General features: G+C 43.8%; 1 protein-coding gene across 1 annotated transcript in view; it reads left to right on the top strand.

Annotated features, from left to right (window-relative positions):
- The first annotated feature begins 7698 nt into the window (after positions 1 to 7698).
- The window catches only part of ATP8B3 (ATPase phospholipid transporting 8B3), a 66856-nt gene continuing 60445 nt past the window's right edge, over positions 7699 to 14109 (top strand). Inside the window, exons 1-4 of the mRNA XM_070931789.1 lie at positions 7699 to 7753; positions 10520 to 10611; positions 11321 to 11434; positions 13741 to 13839. Coding sequence (XP_070787890.1) covers positions 7699 to 7753; positions 10520 to 10611; positions 11321 to 11434; positions 13741 to 13839 — 360 coding nt within the window. The remainder of the gene's footprint in view (positions 7754 to 10519; positions 10612 to 11320; positions 11435 to 13740; positions 13840 to 14109) is intronic.

A 14109-nucleotide genomic window follows, 5' to 3' on the forward strand; every position in this document is an offset into this window, starting at 1 on the left:
TCAAATTCCAAAGTTGGCCTTCAATAGAAGAGAATATATGTAGCTCAGAGTTGAACTGTGGAGTCCTTGATGCTCTCTGAGCTTGGTTGTATGCCTGCAGATGTTTCAGTGCCAATGGATGTGGGGCTTGCCATGCCATTGTTGGTGCAAGTGTGGTTTTCTTCTTGGTGGTTCCTTGATTGTTTTCTTGCTTGCTTGTTTGTCTGGTGTTAATTCCTGTTTATCTGGATGTTGTTTTGCTGGAGAAGATGCGTTCTGGTCTTTTTATTTCCTTCTTAGTTTTGAATAGCACTAGCAATAGCAGTTAGACTTATATACCGCTTCACAGTGCTTTACAGCCCTCTCTCAGCAGTTTACAGAGTCAACATATTGCCCCTAACAATCTGAGTCCTCATTTTACTGACCTCGGAAGGATGGAAGGCTGAATCAATCTTGAATGGTGTGTAAATGTGGTTTCTCTCTATGTATCTATCGATAACTGATTTGTCTAAATGCCAAGCTTCCAGGAATTTCTGGAGTAGCCAGAATCAACTTCTGCCGCACTACCTACTTTCAGTTTGATGGACAAAATATGCCAGCATTTTTTTTAATGGAAAGTTCATTGTAATTGACTATTTAGGATCCTCCTCATGGGTTGCATGTCTAGGCAAGCCAGCTTTGGATTTGTCTCCAGCAAATTCTAAGATGAAAGGCGTTTCCCCACCCCTTTTTCTGCTAACACCTTAAAGACTTGTACCTGCCTGTTTGTAATACTATCTGTTTTTGTTGGCTTAATTAATTGGCTGATGAGTGAAAGCTATGCAGGAAAATGCAGGAGGAAGAAATAAAGGATTATTTTGCTTGCCTTCTTCTCTTCCTTCTTCTTCTGAACTGCATTGTTAGCTAATCTTTCAGGCAATCAAGTTTAACCATGAGAACCTAAAGATGGCAATTATGAAGATGTGCTGAGTCATTTTTCACTTCTAGCAGCCGCATAGATGAATAGATGGATAGGTTTTCTCCACGAAAACCAAAGAATACCCCTATCAAACCCATCTTATTCCAGCATTTTATTTCTCTCTGTGGTCATTGGAAGAGCCTTGGTGGTGCAGCAGACTAAGTGCTGTTATGTAGCACTTAGCTGCCAGCTGCCTGTAATTAGTGCGACTTCAAATCTCACCAGGCTCAAGGTTGACTCAGCCTTCCATCCTTCCGAGGTAGGTAAATCGAGGACCCGGATTGTGGGGGCAATAAGCTGACTTTGTAGAAACACCGCTTATGGGGGGCCAAAAGCCCTAATAAACAGGTATATACAAAAGAATGAAGGCTATTGCTATAAGTGCATTGTAAGCCGCCCTGAGTCTTCAGAGGAGGGCGGCATATAAATTGAACTAATAAATAAATAAATAAATCCAGAGAAAGCCACCATGGTGACGTGGTGAAAATCCTGGAAGAGAAATGAGGAGATCCAGGTTTTTGTCCTGTCTTAACCTGGGTGACTTCTCAGCTCTGATCAGCATCAGGCTCTGAAACGAATTGGCTGATCAGCAAAATCATTCATCACTATATGCATTGGTAGCTCTGGTTTAAAGCTGTTGGAAGAAATATCCATCTGGTTCAGTCCCAATCCGGGAGAAAGGCACTGGAGACAAAATGGAGGATGGAGGCTGATTGGAAAGGGGGTCCATTTATTGATGAAGCAGAATCACCAAGCATATGTGATTCTGGGTAGCTGACCACATGGAGTTGAGAGTGAAGGGTTTTTATACCTCCTCTTGGGCTTCGAACTTGAGCTTCCTGTTCCTGTTCAAGAACATGTATTCCGTTGGCTGTTGTCAGACCCCCATGGGGCCATGTACAAATCCTAGTACCATGGCAAACCTATGGCACCCATGTCACAGGTGACACGCAGAACCCTCTCTGTGGGCACGTGAGCCCTCCTGCCAGCCAGCTGGTTTTTGGGTCTCTGCCGTGCATGTAGAGTGGGCGGGGTACATGCGGGAGATGAGTGAGCATGCACGGGGCAGGGCACACACGAAGGGGTCAAGTGCGCATGCGGGGGGCGCACACGGGGTTACACGCATTGCATTATGGTTGTGTGTGCACATGCACATGTTTTCACACATGCGCGCACACGCTTTCAGCACTCAGTGCCGAAAAGGTTAACCATCACTGTCCTAGGAATTTGTCTGAGCTAAGTTTGATTGAAGTTTGGGCTGATGCAATGAAGGGCTTGTTGGGCAATTCTTATTGTGGCTGAGGGCTAACCCTATCTTTGTTCAGCCCTTGCTGCAGAGAATAATGGATTACCAAATCTGCATTTCTAAAAGCTGGCCCCAGTTTAGTATCTGCTCGGGGGCAGGAAGCTGGGGCTCTGGGTTTCTGTCTCCCTTAAGATTTTTATTTCTCTTTTAGGGGAAATATTTTATCCTGCCTTTTTAAATATTTCTCAAAATATTTCATTCTTCTAGGAGAGGGGTGGGTGCTAACTTTCTACAAAGCCATCTAAGTTAGAAGCCAACTCTATGTCTTGTGGTAATGAGGCTAAAAGGAGTTAAACTTGTATGATTGAGTCTGAATCAGAGGAATTATTGAGTCTGTCATCTGTACCTCTATAACTGTCTGCTTTGGCTCTGCAACCCCACAAGACAGACACAGACTTCAGAGGACAATTAGAACTGCAGAAAAAACAATTACTACCAACCTGCCTTCCATTGAGGACCTGTATACTGCACAAGTCAAAAAGAGGGCTGTGAAAATATCTACAGACCCCTTGCATCCTGGACATAAATTGTTTCAACTTCTACCCTCAAAACGACACTATAAGGCACTGCACACCAGAACAACTAGACACAAGGACAGTTTTTCCCCCCATGCCATCACTCTGCTAAACAACTAATTCCCCCAACTCTGTCAAACTATTTACTACGACTGTATTAGTATGATTCTTCGCAACTTTCCTATTAGCCATTTCCTTTTCTACTTATGACTATAACTTTATTGCTTGTGTCTTTACGATTTATATTGTTTATTTAGCAGGCTAGTATCATTTATGTTGATTCCTTATTTAGTATCCTATGATTATCACTGTTGTATCTTATGATTCATGAGCACCAGCGTGCCTACCCAGGGATGGGTTCTACTTACCTTTACTACCAGTTTGTATCGTGCGTGCACTTCTGCTCATGTGCAGATCACCTATGATGACGTCCGGGTCAGTGGGCGGAGCCTCCCTCTGGTTTTACTACCGGTTCTTGTGAACCGGTCCGAACCGGGGGCAACCCACCACTGTGCCTACCGTCCCTGTCCTAATGTTTCCTCTACTTGTATTTATTTTATGTATTCAATTCATGCTTATAATTATATAAATTACCTAATACGTTCTTGACAAATAAATAAATAAAATAAGTAAAATAAATGATAAATGTATTTATGATGACTATGATCGTGATTTAACACTTATATCTTTTATGTACACTGAGAGCTTACGCACTGAAGACAAAATCCTTGTGTGTCCAATCACACTTGGCCAATAAAGAATTCTATTATTGATGCATATTTACAGGTGTTTAGCAAATCTCTGAAATTCCAACCTACCTGAGGGTACTTATGACCCAGACTGAAAGTTCCAACAGTCAACCCCCCCTCCACACACACTCCATTCCTCGCAGGAGTGTGACCACTCCTTGAGCACTCAGCAACCGGATCGTATTTACAACAATTTGCACCCTCTTGCAGTCATGTGACTGTGTTTTATGATGATGTTGCTGAAAGCTGGCGTTTACTTCTGGTTTTCAGCAAAACCTTGCCTAGAGCAAACTTTTACTTCATTTAAAGACATAGATTCATTTAGCAACGATGCCCCAAAAAAAGTTTGTAAAAGCAGAACAGTCACCTGACTGTCATTAGTTACGATTAGAGAACATAGAATAATAGACTTGGAAGCAGTGGTGAAATCCAATTTTTTTTACTACCGGTTCTGTGGGCGTGGCTTGGTGGGTGTGGTGTGGCTTGGTGGGCGTGGCTTGGTGGGCGTGGCAGGGGAAGGATACTGCAAAATCCCCATTCCCATCCCACTCCAGGGGAAGGATAATGCAAAATCCCCATTCCCACCCAACTCTGGGGCCAAACAGAGGTGGTATTTGCCGGTTCTCCAAACTGCTCAAAATTTCCGCTACCGGTTCTCCAGAACCTGTCAGAACCTGCTGGATTTCACCCCTGGTTGGAAGGCACTTCAGAAGTCTTCTAGTCCAGGGGTCTCCAACTTTGGCAACTTTAAGCCTGGCAGACTTCAACTCCCAGAATTCTGGGAGTTGAAGTCCGCCAGGCTTAAAGTTGCCAAGGTTGGAGACCCCTATTCTAATCCAACCACCTGCTCGAGCAGGAGAGACCCATGATGAGCAGACTCCATAACTATTGTAACTCAAGGACTACCTGTATTCCATTGATCTGCTCCTCCACCTTTCTTTCAGCAGTGTATTTTCTTTCGGCAGCGACAATAGAAATAGTGACTAGAGATCACACAGTAAAGATTTCAATACTGCAGCTGTTTCCCTGCTGCGGCCAGAAAAGCCTTTAGGAGAACTAGGAAGTTTTATAAACAACAGCTGTTTTTTCTACGTGTGCTGCTTTTGGCAGTTGCGTTGCTTATAATTTGACTCCCCCTGCCCCCCAGCCCTTTTGGCAGTCAATAAGAACTAGAAGCTTTGATTGTAGTAATAAACAAAGCTAAAAAGTTCAGATAACTGACTTTTGTGTCCTGTAAATAATGAGGCGATGTTTACATCGTTTGCATAACTGGTTTTGTTCTGCACTGTTTGGTCTTATTATTCTAGCCTTGGGAGTGATAATTCCCAGTCCACTCAGGTTTCTGAGGTCCTGCTTCATAAACATTTTTTTCCAGGCATATGCTCCAAAGTAGTGAGTTGATTTTAAAAACAGAAGAGTACATTTCTGGGCAACATAAGACCCAGCAAAATCTACCGTATTTTTCAGAGTATAACACACTCCGGACTATAAGACGCACCTGCCTTTTTTGGTGAGGAAAACAAGAAAAAGAAATCTGCCTCTGCCTCCCAGCAATTTTGCCTTGTTGCAGCAAACAGCCTGCTTTACTTTCATTTTCATTTTCAGCATAGCTTGATTAGCACAAGAAGAAAAAAAAATCTGGTCCCAGCAATTTACCTCCTTGCAGCAAGCAGCAGAGGCCCGCGTAAAACAGCTGAGAGTCGGGAGGCCGATCCATGGGACAATCAACTTGTGCTAATTAGGCTGTGCTGAAGCTGAAATGGGCTGTTTCTTCTTGCTGCTTGCTGCAAGGAGGTAAATTGCTGGGAGGCAGAGGCCAAAGGGTGGGGGGCAGTGAGTAGGCAGGGCTACATTCGATGGATAAGACGCACCTAAATTTTCACCCCCTTTTGGGGGGGGGGGAAGGTGCGTCTTATACTCCGAAAAATACGGTAATTTATAATTTACAGAAACTGCATGCCTTTCACTTTTATGGCTCTTTTTTTCTGTTTTTCCTCCTCCTCCTCCTCCTCCTCTTCTGTTGATCAGAATTTTCCCTGCTTAACATGTCCTCCCCCCAATATTGCCTCCCTTTGGCTGAATCCTCTCTGTCACTACTGACAGAGAGTCTGGCTAGATGACAACACCTGGCTAGGTGGCTCAGTAGCTAAGACGCTGAGCTTGTCGATCCAGAAAGATCGGCAGTTTGGCGGTTCAAATCCCTAGTATAGGTCTCCTGCGTGAGCAGGGGGTTGGACTAGATGACCTTCAAGGTCCCTTCCAACTCTGTTATTGTTATTACTTGTCTGGAAATCCCCCAAGATTGGATCACTCTGGATTTCTGCCCCGTAGTCTGACAGACCTCTCTAAACCTACCCAAGAGAACTCTATGATGTTGACATGGGTCCAAAAAATACAACCCTTCCAGGTCTGGCATCTTCCAGATCTGTGGACTTCAATTCCCAGAATTCCCCAGCCAACCTGGCCTTTGATGAGAATTCTGGGGGTTGAAGTCCACACATCTGGGAAGCACCAAGGTTGAGAAAGGTGTGCTACCCTATCCCTGGAAAATGAGTGCCGATTGCAGAATGGCTAAATAATCTGCGTAATCTCAGATTATTTCTCCAACTATAAAATGAGATAATTGCATTATTTAAAGAAGGAGATGGGGGAACCCCCAGTGGTTTCAATATTTGCCCCCACCACAGATTGCAAGTTTAAAAGATCTCTGTTTTCTAAAACCCTCAAGAGCGTTGTTAAGTGGATTTCAGTGCTTCTCAGCCTTGCCAACTTCCAGAGGTGTGGACTTCAACTTCCAGAATCCCCCAGCCAGCTCTGCTCTGCTAGCTGGGGAATTCTGGGAGTTGAAGTCCACACCTCTGAAAGTTGCCTAGGTTGAGAACCACTGAGATGGAGGATGACCACATTATTACTATAGCAAGCACAGTATTTCCTGCAGGTATTTGGAAGGATTGTGAATGGTACCATTGGGTTCCTTACAGCGTTCCTTAAAGCAAGATCCTGGCCAGGAGGACAAATGCCATTGTCAGATTGGAAGGCATCTGATCAGATAACATTCCAAACGCATCCTTGAAGCTTATAGGTCGTCTGAATGCATCCTAGCAAACCAGACAAGCCTGGTTATTTTGTATACAAACTTCCCTGGCAGGTGGCCAGCTCCTCACAGGCTTATGATGCTGCTAGCCGCTTATTCCATCCAACGAGGACGATTGCGCAGTCAGGATTAAACTAGCCAGTGACGCTGTTCCTATGCTTAGTATTGAACTGGCCTGCCGGTTTCTTTTTCTACCTTTGCTGATGTGAAAAAGAGATAAGAAAAGGGGTGAGACCATTTAAGCCCGTGGGAAGGAAAGCTGGTGCATTTTATAATCCTAATCTTCCCTTTGGTGTGGGAAGGATTCAGGGGTATTGCCAAAGAGGCTCTTGCAGTGTCCTCAATCATCACACAACCTCGGGTAACCGATCTGATTTTCCTCTGGCCAGGCTACAAACTTTTTTTTGCAACTCTAGAACGTTTGAAAGGGAACTGTTTTCTCATTCACTGATTCTTGAGCCTCAACTGCCTCTTACCGCTGAAATCTGGTGTTACTTAAGCAGCCTTTACCCAGTCTTAATTCTTCTAAGCCATTTGACAATCCCGGTGGAAAAACAAATAAACAACTTCCATGGAAACCAAAGCATGTGATTCCCTGTTTTCTCAGCCAGAGCAATCAGGCTGAAAGATAACGACTTGTGCCCATCCCGTCACAAAGCGAAGGCCAAGGGCGAACGGGGATCGGGATCCAGATCTCCCCTCATCCCAGCTCAACCCTTCCAGGTCTGACATCTTCCAGATCTGTGGACTTCAATTCCCAGAATTCCCCAGCCAACTTGGCCTTTGATGAGAATTCTGGGGGTTGAAGTCCACACATCTGGGAAGCACCAAGATTAGGAAAAGTGTGCTACCCTATCCCTGGAAAATGAGCGCAGATTGTAGGATGGCTAAATTAGCATTGCAGCTGCAATGGACTATACAAGAGGTGAGCAAATTATTCTGGATGGGCGAACGTATCAGTCATCATCGTAATCAAAAGGCTACAGATCCTCCTTGAAGCAACTCCTAACTCTGTTGGGATCATAGCCAACGAGGGCTAAGCTAGCAAATTGCAGGAAAGTTAAATGACTTAATCTTTTTGCTTTTTAGATTCCAAAATGCCAAGCCAGGAATCTTTCGGGAGTTACCAGGATGAGACTAAAACAGGACAAGGTAAGTAGATGTGGGGATTTGTAGAATCACAGGTGGGAACATTTGGGGGGGGGGATACATATTTTTGAACCATGAAATGTATATAACTGAAGTGATTTTTTTCCAGGCTAAAGCTTGTTCCCCAGCTTTAGTTTAATCTCCAGTTGATGTAATCCAAAGGGTGGGGGGGGGGTGATGACACTTTAGAAGGTTGAAAAACTTGATTTTGTTTGGAAGATATACTTTTACCAGCCTTGGTATTTCCTCCCTGGACCTAAGATTGGCAGACTTTGTTGGCAAACTTTTATCTACTGTAATCAATAACAAGGAATCCTTTGTGCCCTGTCTCATTTTATATGAGTCACTCACCCATCTCCCAAAGTGGTTGATATCTCATTGAAAGGTGTGTGTGCGTATCCGTTCCTCACATAAGCTCCCATTTGTGGACCAGAGCTATGGACTCATAGAATCATAGGGCTAAAAGGGACCTTGGAGGTCTTCTAGCCCAACCCCCAACTCAAAGTAGGAGCTTTATACCATCCCAATCAAATGGTTGTTTTTGAAAACCTCCAGCAATGGACCACCTACAAGTCCAGGAGGAAAGCTATTCCATTGATTAATTAATTGTTCTCACTGTCAAAAAAATTATCCTTACTTCTAGGATGGATCCCTCCTTAACAAGCTTCCACCCATTTCTTCTTGTCCTGTCCTCTGGAGCTTTGGAGGATATGTCAGTCCCCCTCTTCCGTGTGACAGTTCCTCAAATATCAGAAGACAATTATCATGTTCCCCCCTAATCCTTCTCTTGAATAGGCTAGGTTAGAGACACCTAGCTCCCTCAACTATGTCTCCAGCTATCTCAAGATGCCTGTTCCTGGCTTTTCCTGAGTTCAGGAGGGAAATAGATAGTAGGGAGAGCTGGTTATGCATGCCTGGAGGGGGTGGGTAGGATAGGGAAGACTGAGTGAGAGTAAGTGAGCTATTACAATTAATGAAGAATCTTCATTTACACAAAGCCAATGATGGTTTTGCTGTGGGCAAATTACGGGTGAAATGCAGCCCAACCAAGGAACCATCAAGGCCAGGAGTGAAATGCTCCTGGTTCGGACTGGATCGTCCGATCTGGTAGCGATGGAGGCGGGTGGTTCGGAAAAATCCCTACTCCCCCCCCCCATTTGCCCAGCTGAACTGCGCAATCATCAGAGGCTTTTTTTTATTTTTAAAAGCATTTTTTCTACAACCTCTTTGGCCAAAAAAATGCTTTTAAAAGTAAAAAAAAAAAGCCTCTGATAATCATGCGGCTCAGCTGGGATCGTCAGAGGCTTTAAAAGCATTTTTTTTTACAACCTCTTCAGCCCAAGAGGTTGTAGAAAAAATGGTTTTAAAAGTAAAAAAAAAAAAAAAAAAAAAGTTGGCCACGCCCACTCAGTCATATTACACCCCCACCCCCACCAAGCCATGCCTACAGAACCGGTAGTAACAAATTTTACATTTCCATTGGGGCAGATCCTTGCTCAATTGGACCATAAAAGGCACATGGTGTTTGAGGCCTCCTGAACTCACAGGATACACACAGGGAGGATTGGGGTGACATTGAGATCCCAAATATTAAAGGTCTTGTGATCCCTGAACTCCCCACTGAGCGAAACCGTCATCAACAGGCACATAGATGTAAACAACTTCCACATACCATTCAAAAGAGACAATCAAAAAGCCAAATAGGAAACGAAAAGACCAAAACACCTCCTCACTAGCAATCAACACACAGGTGAGCAGAGATGAACCCCAGGATTAGAATTACAATCAAGAAGCAAAAAAATGTCCCAATCAAGGAACTGCCAAACAAGCTAACAGCAGCCCAACCAAGGAACCATCAAGGCCAGGAGTGAAATGCTACTGGTTTGGACCGGTTCGCCCGAACCAGTAGTAATAAATGCTACTGGTTCAGGTGAACCAGTAGTAAAAAAAATGCTACCGGTTCGGGCAAACAGGTATTACCAACGATGCTTTCTAGCGAATCTAAATTGCACGGCACAGCTGTTCCCCCCCTTTCTGTTCTACTTACCTTTGAAGACTGAGAAAAGGCTTCTTAATCGTCCTTTGTCAGCTCTGCGGTAGCGCCTGCTGTGTGCCTGTGCGCAAAGCACGCATTTGGCGCGCACTGTGCATGTGCGTGTGAAGAGAACCGGTAGCAGACTTCAGAGCATTTCACCCCTGATCAAGACCATTCCTACCAACACTGACACGACAAGCCACTAGTATATAATTGAGAGCAAACCCCACCCTCTGCTAACACTGATGATGTTGCCTAGTATGGTAATTAAACATCTGCAAAAAAATACCCAAGCTCAGAGAGCACCGAGGACACTTCACTTCAATCCTGAGACAGAAATATCCTCTTCCACGCTGGAAGACCCTGTGTGAAGATCACTTAGAGGCTTTTTTTTTTCTTGGCATCCTTTCAGTGAGACTCCCATTGTTGCAAGGGATTCTTCACCTTTTGAAGATCCACTCCCCGCCCCCTCCTTTGAGATTCTGGTGAACCTCTGTGGATCCCTCCTCAGAAAAGTAGTTTCCAATGCATAACTGAACTTCACTGACACAGATTGTATTGCAAAGGCAATTGATTCTACTTGGGCTCGGTGATCAAGATATTAACAACTTGTGTGGATATTTAATTTGAAGTACAAATGATGCTGCTGACCATTGGCAAGGAGAAAATGGCACAGATAGTCCTCGACGTGCAACCACAATTGGGACTAGTATTTTCTTGTCCTTTTCTTCCAGATTTTACCTGGGTGGTTAAGGCTAACAACCGGGCTTATCATGCACAAATTCGAAAGAGGCATCTCTGGTGTTTGAAGAAGAGAAAATATGCAGTAAGTCTTATTGGAGGCCATGGGAAAGAAGGAGGAATAAAAATGTTAGGGATTTCAAACCTTCTTTATATTCTGCTTCTGAGAGAGAGGGAGGGAGGGAGGGAGGGGAGGGAGGGAGGGAGAGAGAGAGAGAGAGAGAGAGAGAGAGAGAGAGAGAGAGAGAGAGAGAGAGAGAGTGTTCGTCTGTGTTTGTGTTTTAAGTTTAGTGAGCCACCCAGAAACTAACTAGTGTCTTTCCTTTCCTTTCCTTTCCTTTCCTTTCCTTTCCTTTCCTTTCCTTTCCTTTCCTTTCCTTTCCTTTCCTTTCCTTTCCTTTCCTTCCCTTCCCTTCCCTTCCCTTCCCTTCCCTTCCCTTCCCCTTCCTTCCCTTCCCTTCCCTTCCCTTCACCCACCTTCCTTCCTTCCTTCCTTCCTTCCTTCCTTCCTTCCTTCCTTCCTTCCTTCCTTCCCTCCCTCCCTCCCTCCCTCCCTCCCTCCTTCCTTCCCTTTTCACATTTCTAAACCTTTTTGCTGTTTTCTGCTGGGGGAAAAAAGGCAAACGTCACAAATCTCAGTTTTGGTCTTGCCCAGAATACCTCCCTACGTGTATTATATTCCATTCTTCACACTTCACTCCACAAAGTGGATTTTGATTTATGAAAATGTATACGTGATAATAAATTAGTTAGCTCAAGTTTCATGTGAATCTTTGCTGGTTTATCGTTCACAGGGCAATGCCATTAAGACGGCTAAGTACAACTTTTTCACTTTTCTCCCTCTCAACTTGTATGAACAATTTCACCGGATGGCCAACGTATACTTCTTGTTCATAATTCTTTTGCAGGTAAGAGGAATCTTTATTCCATTCTCAATCAGCAGCAAAGTTAGGACCTTTCTACTTTTTAAACTAGAGATATGTACATAACCTGTTCTGAGGCACCAAAAGCTGTCAACTCTCTAAAGAGATTCTATTCCCAGTCCATTTTTTTTTTAAAAAATGGCATCCTTTGGGGTGGGGCAAAAGAATCAAGAATGCTGCAATCACACAATTGAAGCCCCGCCCCATTTTAGCATGCATCACGCATGTGAACAGAGCTGTCAGCCTTATGAAGTAGACCAGTCAGGAAACACAACCAGATGAGCTAATTAGAATGAAGTAGAAGTGTAAAAGTATATTTTACAAGTCTAAAAATACATTTCTTCTCCTGTTTCTTTTACCAGCCAGAAACTAGGGAGAATCTCTTCTCAGCTTCTTGCCCTCCCAGATTTCTAGTGAGGGTTAAATTGCCTTTTATCTGACATTCCCTTGGGGGCATCTTTTTGCTCTTCCAAGGTCATTTTTCACCTAACATTACAGAAGCTTCAATCTCATGGCCAAACTTCCCATCCTGACTTTTTTGGATTCACTTTCCAGAATAGGGGTCTCCAATCTTGGCAACTTTAAGCCTGGCAGACTTCAACTCCCAGAATTCCCCAGCCAGCTTTGCCTTGGAACTGACCTTGGAAACTTTGCTGGCTGGGGAATTCTGGGAGTTGAAGTCCGCCAGGCTTAAAGTTTAGTTTAGTTTAGTTTAGTTTAGTTTAGTTTAGTTTAGTTTGGTTTTATTAAATTTCTATACCGCCCTTCTCCCGAGGGACTCAGGGCGGTGTACAGCCACATTAAAATACATGAATTTATAAAATTTAAAACCAATTAAAATCAGATTTATAAAATTTGGCCATCAATTTAAAACACACATACACCCATTTAAAATTCATATTAGGCCAGTCGGGCTTGCTGAAACAGAAGGGTCTTAAGGGCGCGGCGAAAAGTGCGCAGGCCGGGTCTAGGTCTAGGGGCAGCTCATTCCAAAGGGCTGGTGCCCCCACAGAGAAGGCTCTCCCCCTGGATGTCATTTGTTTGGCTGACGGCACCCTGAGGAGCCCCTCTCTGTGGGAGCGTATTGGCCGGTGGGAGGTTGTTGCTGGCAGAAGGCTGTCTCGTATATACCCCGGTCCTAAGCCATGGAGCGCTTTAAAGGTGGTAACCAACACCTTGAATCGCACTCGGAAGACCAATGGGAGCCAGTGCAGCTCACGCAGGAGGGGTGTTAGATTGGAAGCTTTCAGATTCGGGTTTTCCCAGATGTGCCAATATGACATCTCTAATAAAATGGAATTTTGAGGAAACTCAAGCCTTGGAGTTTTCTTTCATTGGGGCTGTTACTTGGAACCCTGACATTAACCCAAATCTGAAAGCTTCCAGGTTTCCCCCACCCAAAGGAAAGTCCAAGTCCCTGCCCAGCACCTACATGTCCATCACAAGGCCCAATCAAAGCACCATCTGCACTGGAGATGCCTCCCTGACACCTTGGGGTAAGAGCCTATTGTGCCTGTGAACCTCAAGGCCTCTGCTTTGCCTAATTGTCTTGTCCTGCTTGTACAACAAGAATACAGGTAGTCCTCGATTTACGACCTCAACTGAGCCCAATATTTCTGTGTCTAAGAAAAACAGTTTTAAGTGCATTTTGCCCCATTTTATGACCTTTCTTGCCATAGTTGTTAAGCGAATCAGTGAAATTGTTAAGTTATTTATTTATTTATTTTATTTATTATTCAAACTTCTATACCGCCCTTCTCCTTTCGGACTCAGGGCGGTGAACAGCCAAAATAAAAAACATTTTTACATAAAGTTAAAAATAGATATAAAATAATTAAATAAATTTGGCCCGTAATTTAAAACTTATCAATTAAAAATCCGTATCAAATTTTAAAACCAAGTTAGTAACAAGATTGTCAAATGAATCTGTTTTTTCCCCCCCCTTGACTTTGCTTGTCGGAAGGTTGCAAAAGGTGATCCCAGGACCTCCCCGGGACACTGCAGTCATCATAAATATGTGTCAGTCAGTTGCCAAGTTTCTGAATGTTGATCACATGACCATGGGGATGCGGCAATGGTCGTAAGCGTGAAAAACGGTCATAAGTTATTTTTTTCCCCCAATGCTGTTTTAACTTTGAACGGTCGCTAAAACGAACTCTTGTGTATGTGCCCTGTTTTGATTCTGCTTTCCCCAAATGGAAGGAATGCAGGAATGTTCCTGCTGAAGATATTAATGCAAAGTTCTCCCTCCTTTGTAATAAGAAAAGTTTCCCTTTTGCCTTCTATTACAGACCTTCCCACAAATCTCCACACTGCCTTGGTTTGCACTTCTCTTTCCCCTCGGTATCTTGCTCTCCATCAGAGGCATCCGTGATTTAATTGATGATGTTGTAAGTATTGGAACAAATATTGGAACACTGCTATCACGTCACCCCTAGTCCTTCTTTTCATTAAACTACTAGACATACCCAGTTCCTGCAGCCCTTCTTCATATGTTTTAGTTAGCTTAACACAGGTTAAGTCAAATTTTAATTTGACTTATTTTCTATGTTCAGGCTCACCGCAGACTGGAACGTAGGACAACTTTTATCCTATGGTTGTATGGCTTGATTAGATAGCTTCTAATATTCTTAAACTGAAAAGATAATTTACAGAAGGAT

This window comes from Pituophis catenifer, unplaced genomic scaffold, assembly GCF_029215685.1.
Source record: "Pituophis catenifer annectens isolate HBS135680 unplaced genomic scaffold, rPitCat1.0.hap2 SCAF_1, whole genome shotgun sequence".
In the NCBI taxonomy this organism is placed as follows: Eukaryota; Metazoa; Chordata; class Lepidosauria; order Squamata; family Colubridae; genus Pituophis; species Pituophis catenifer.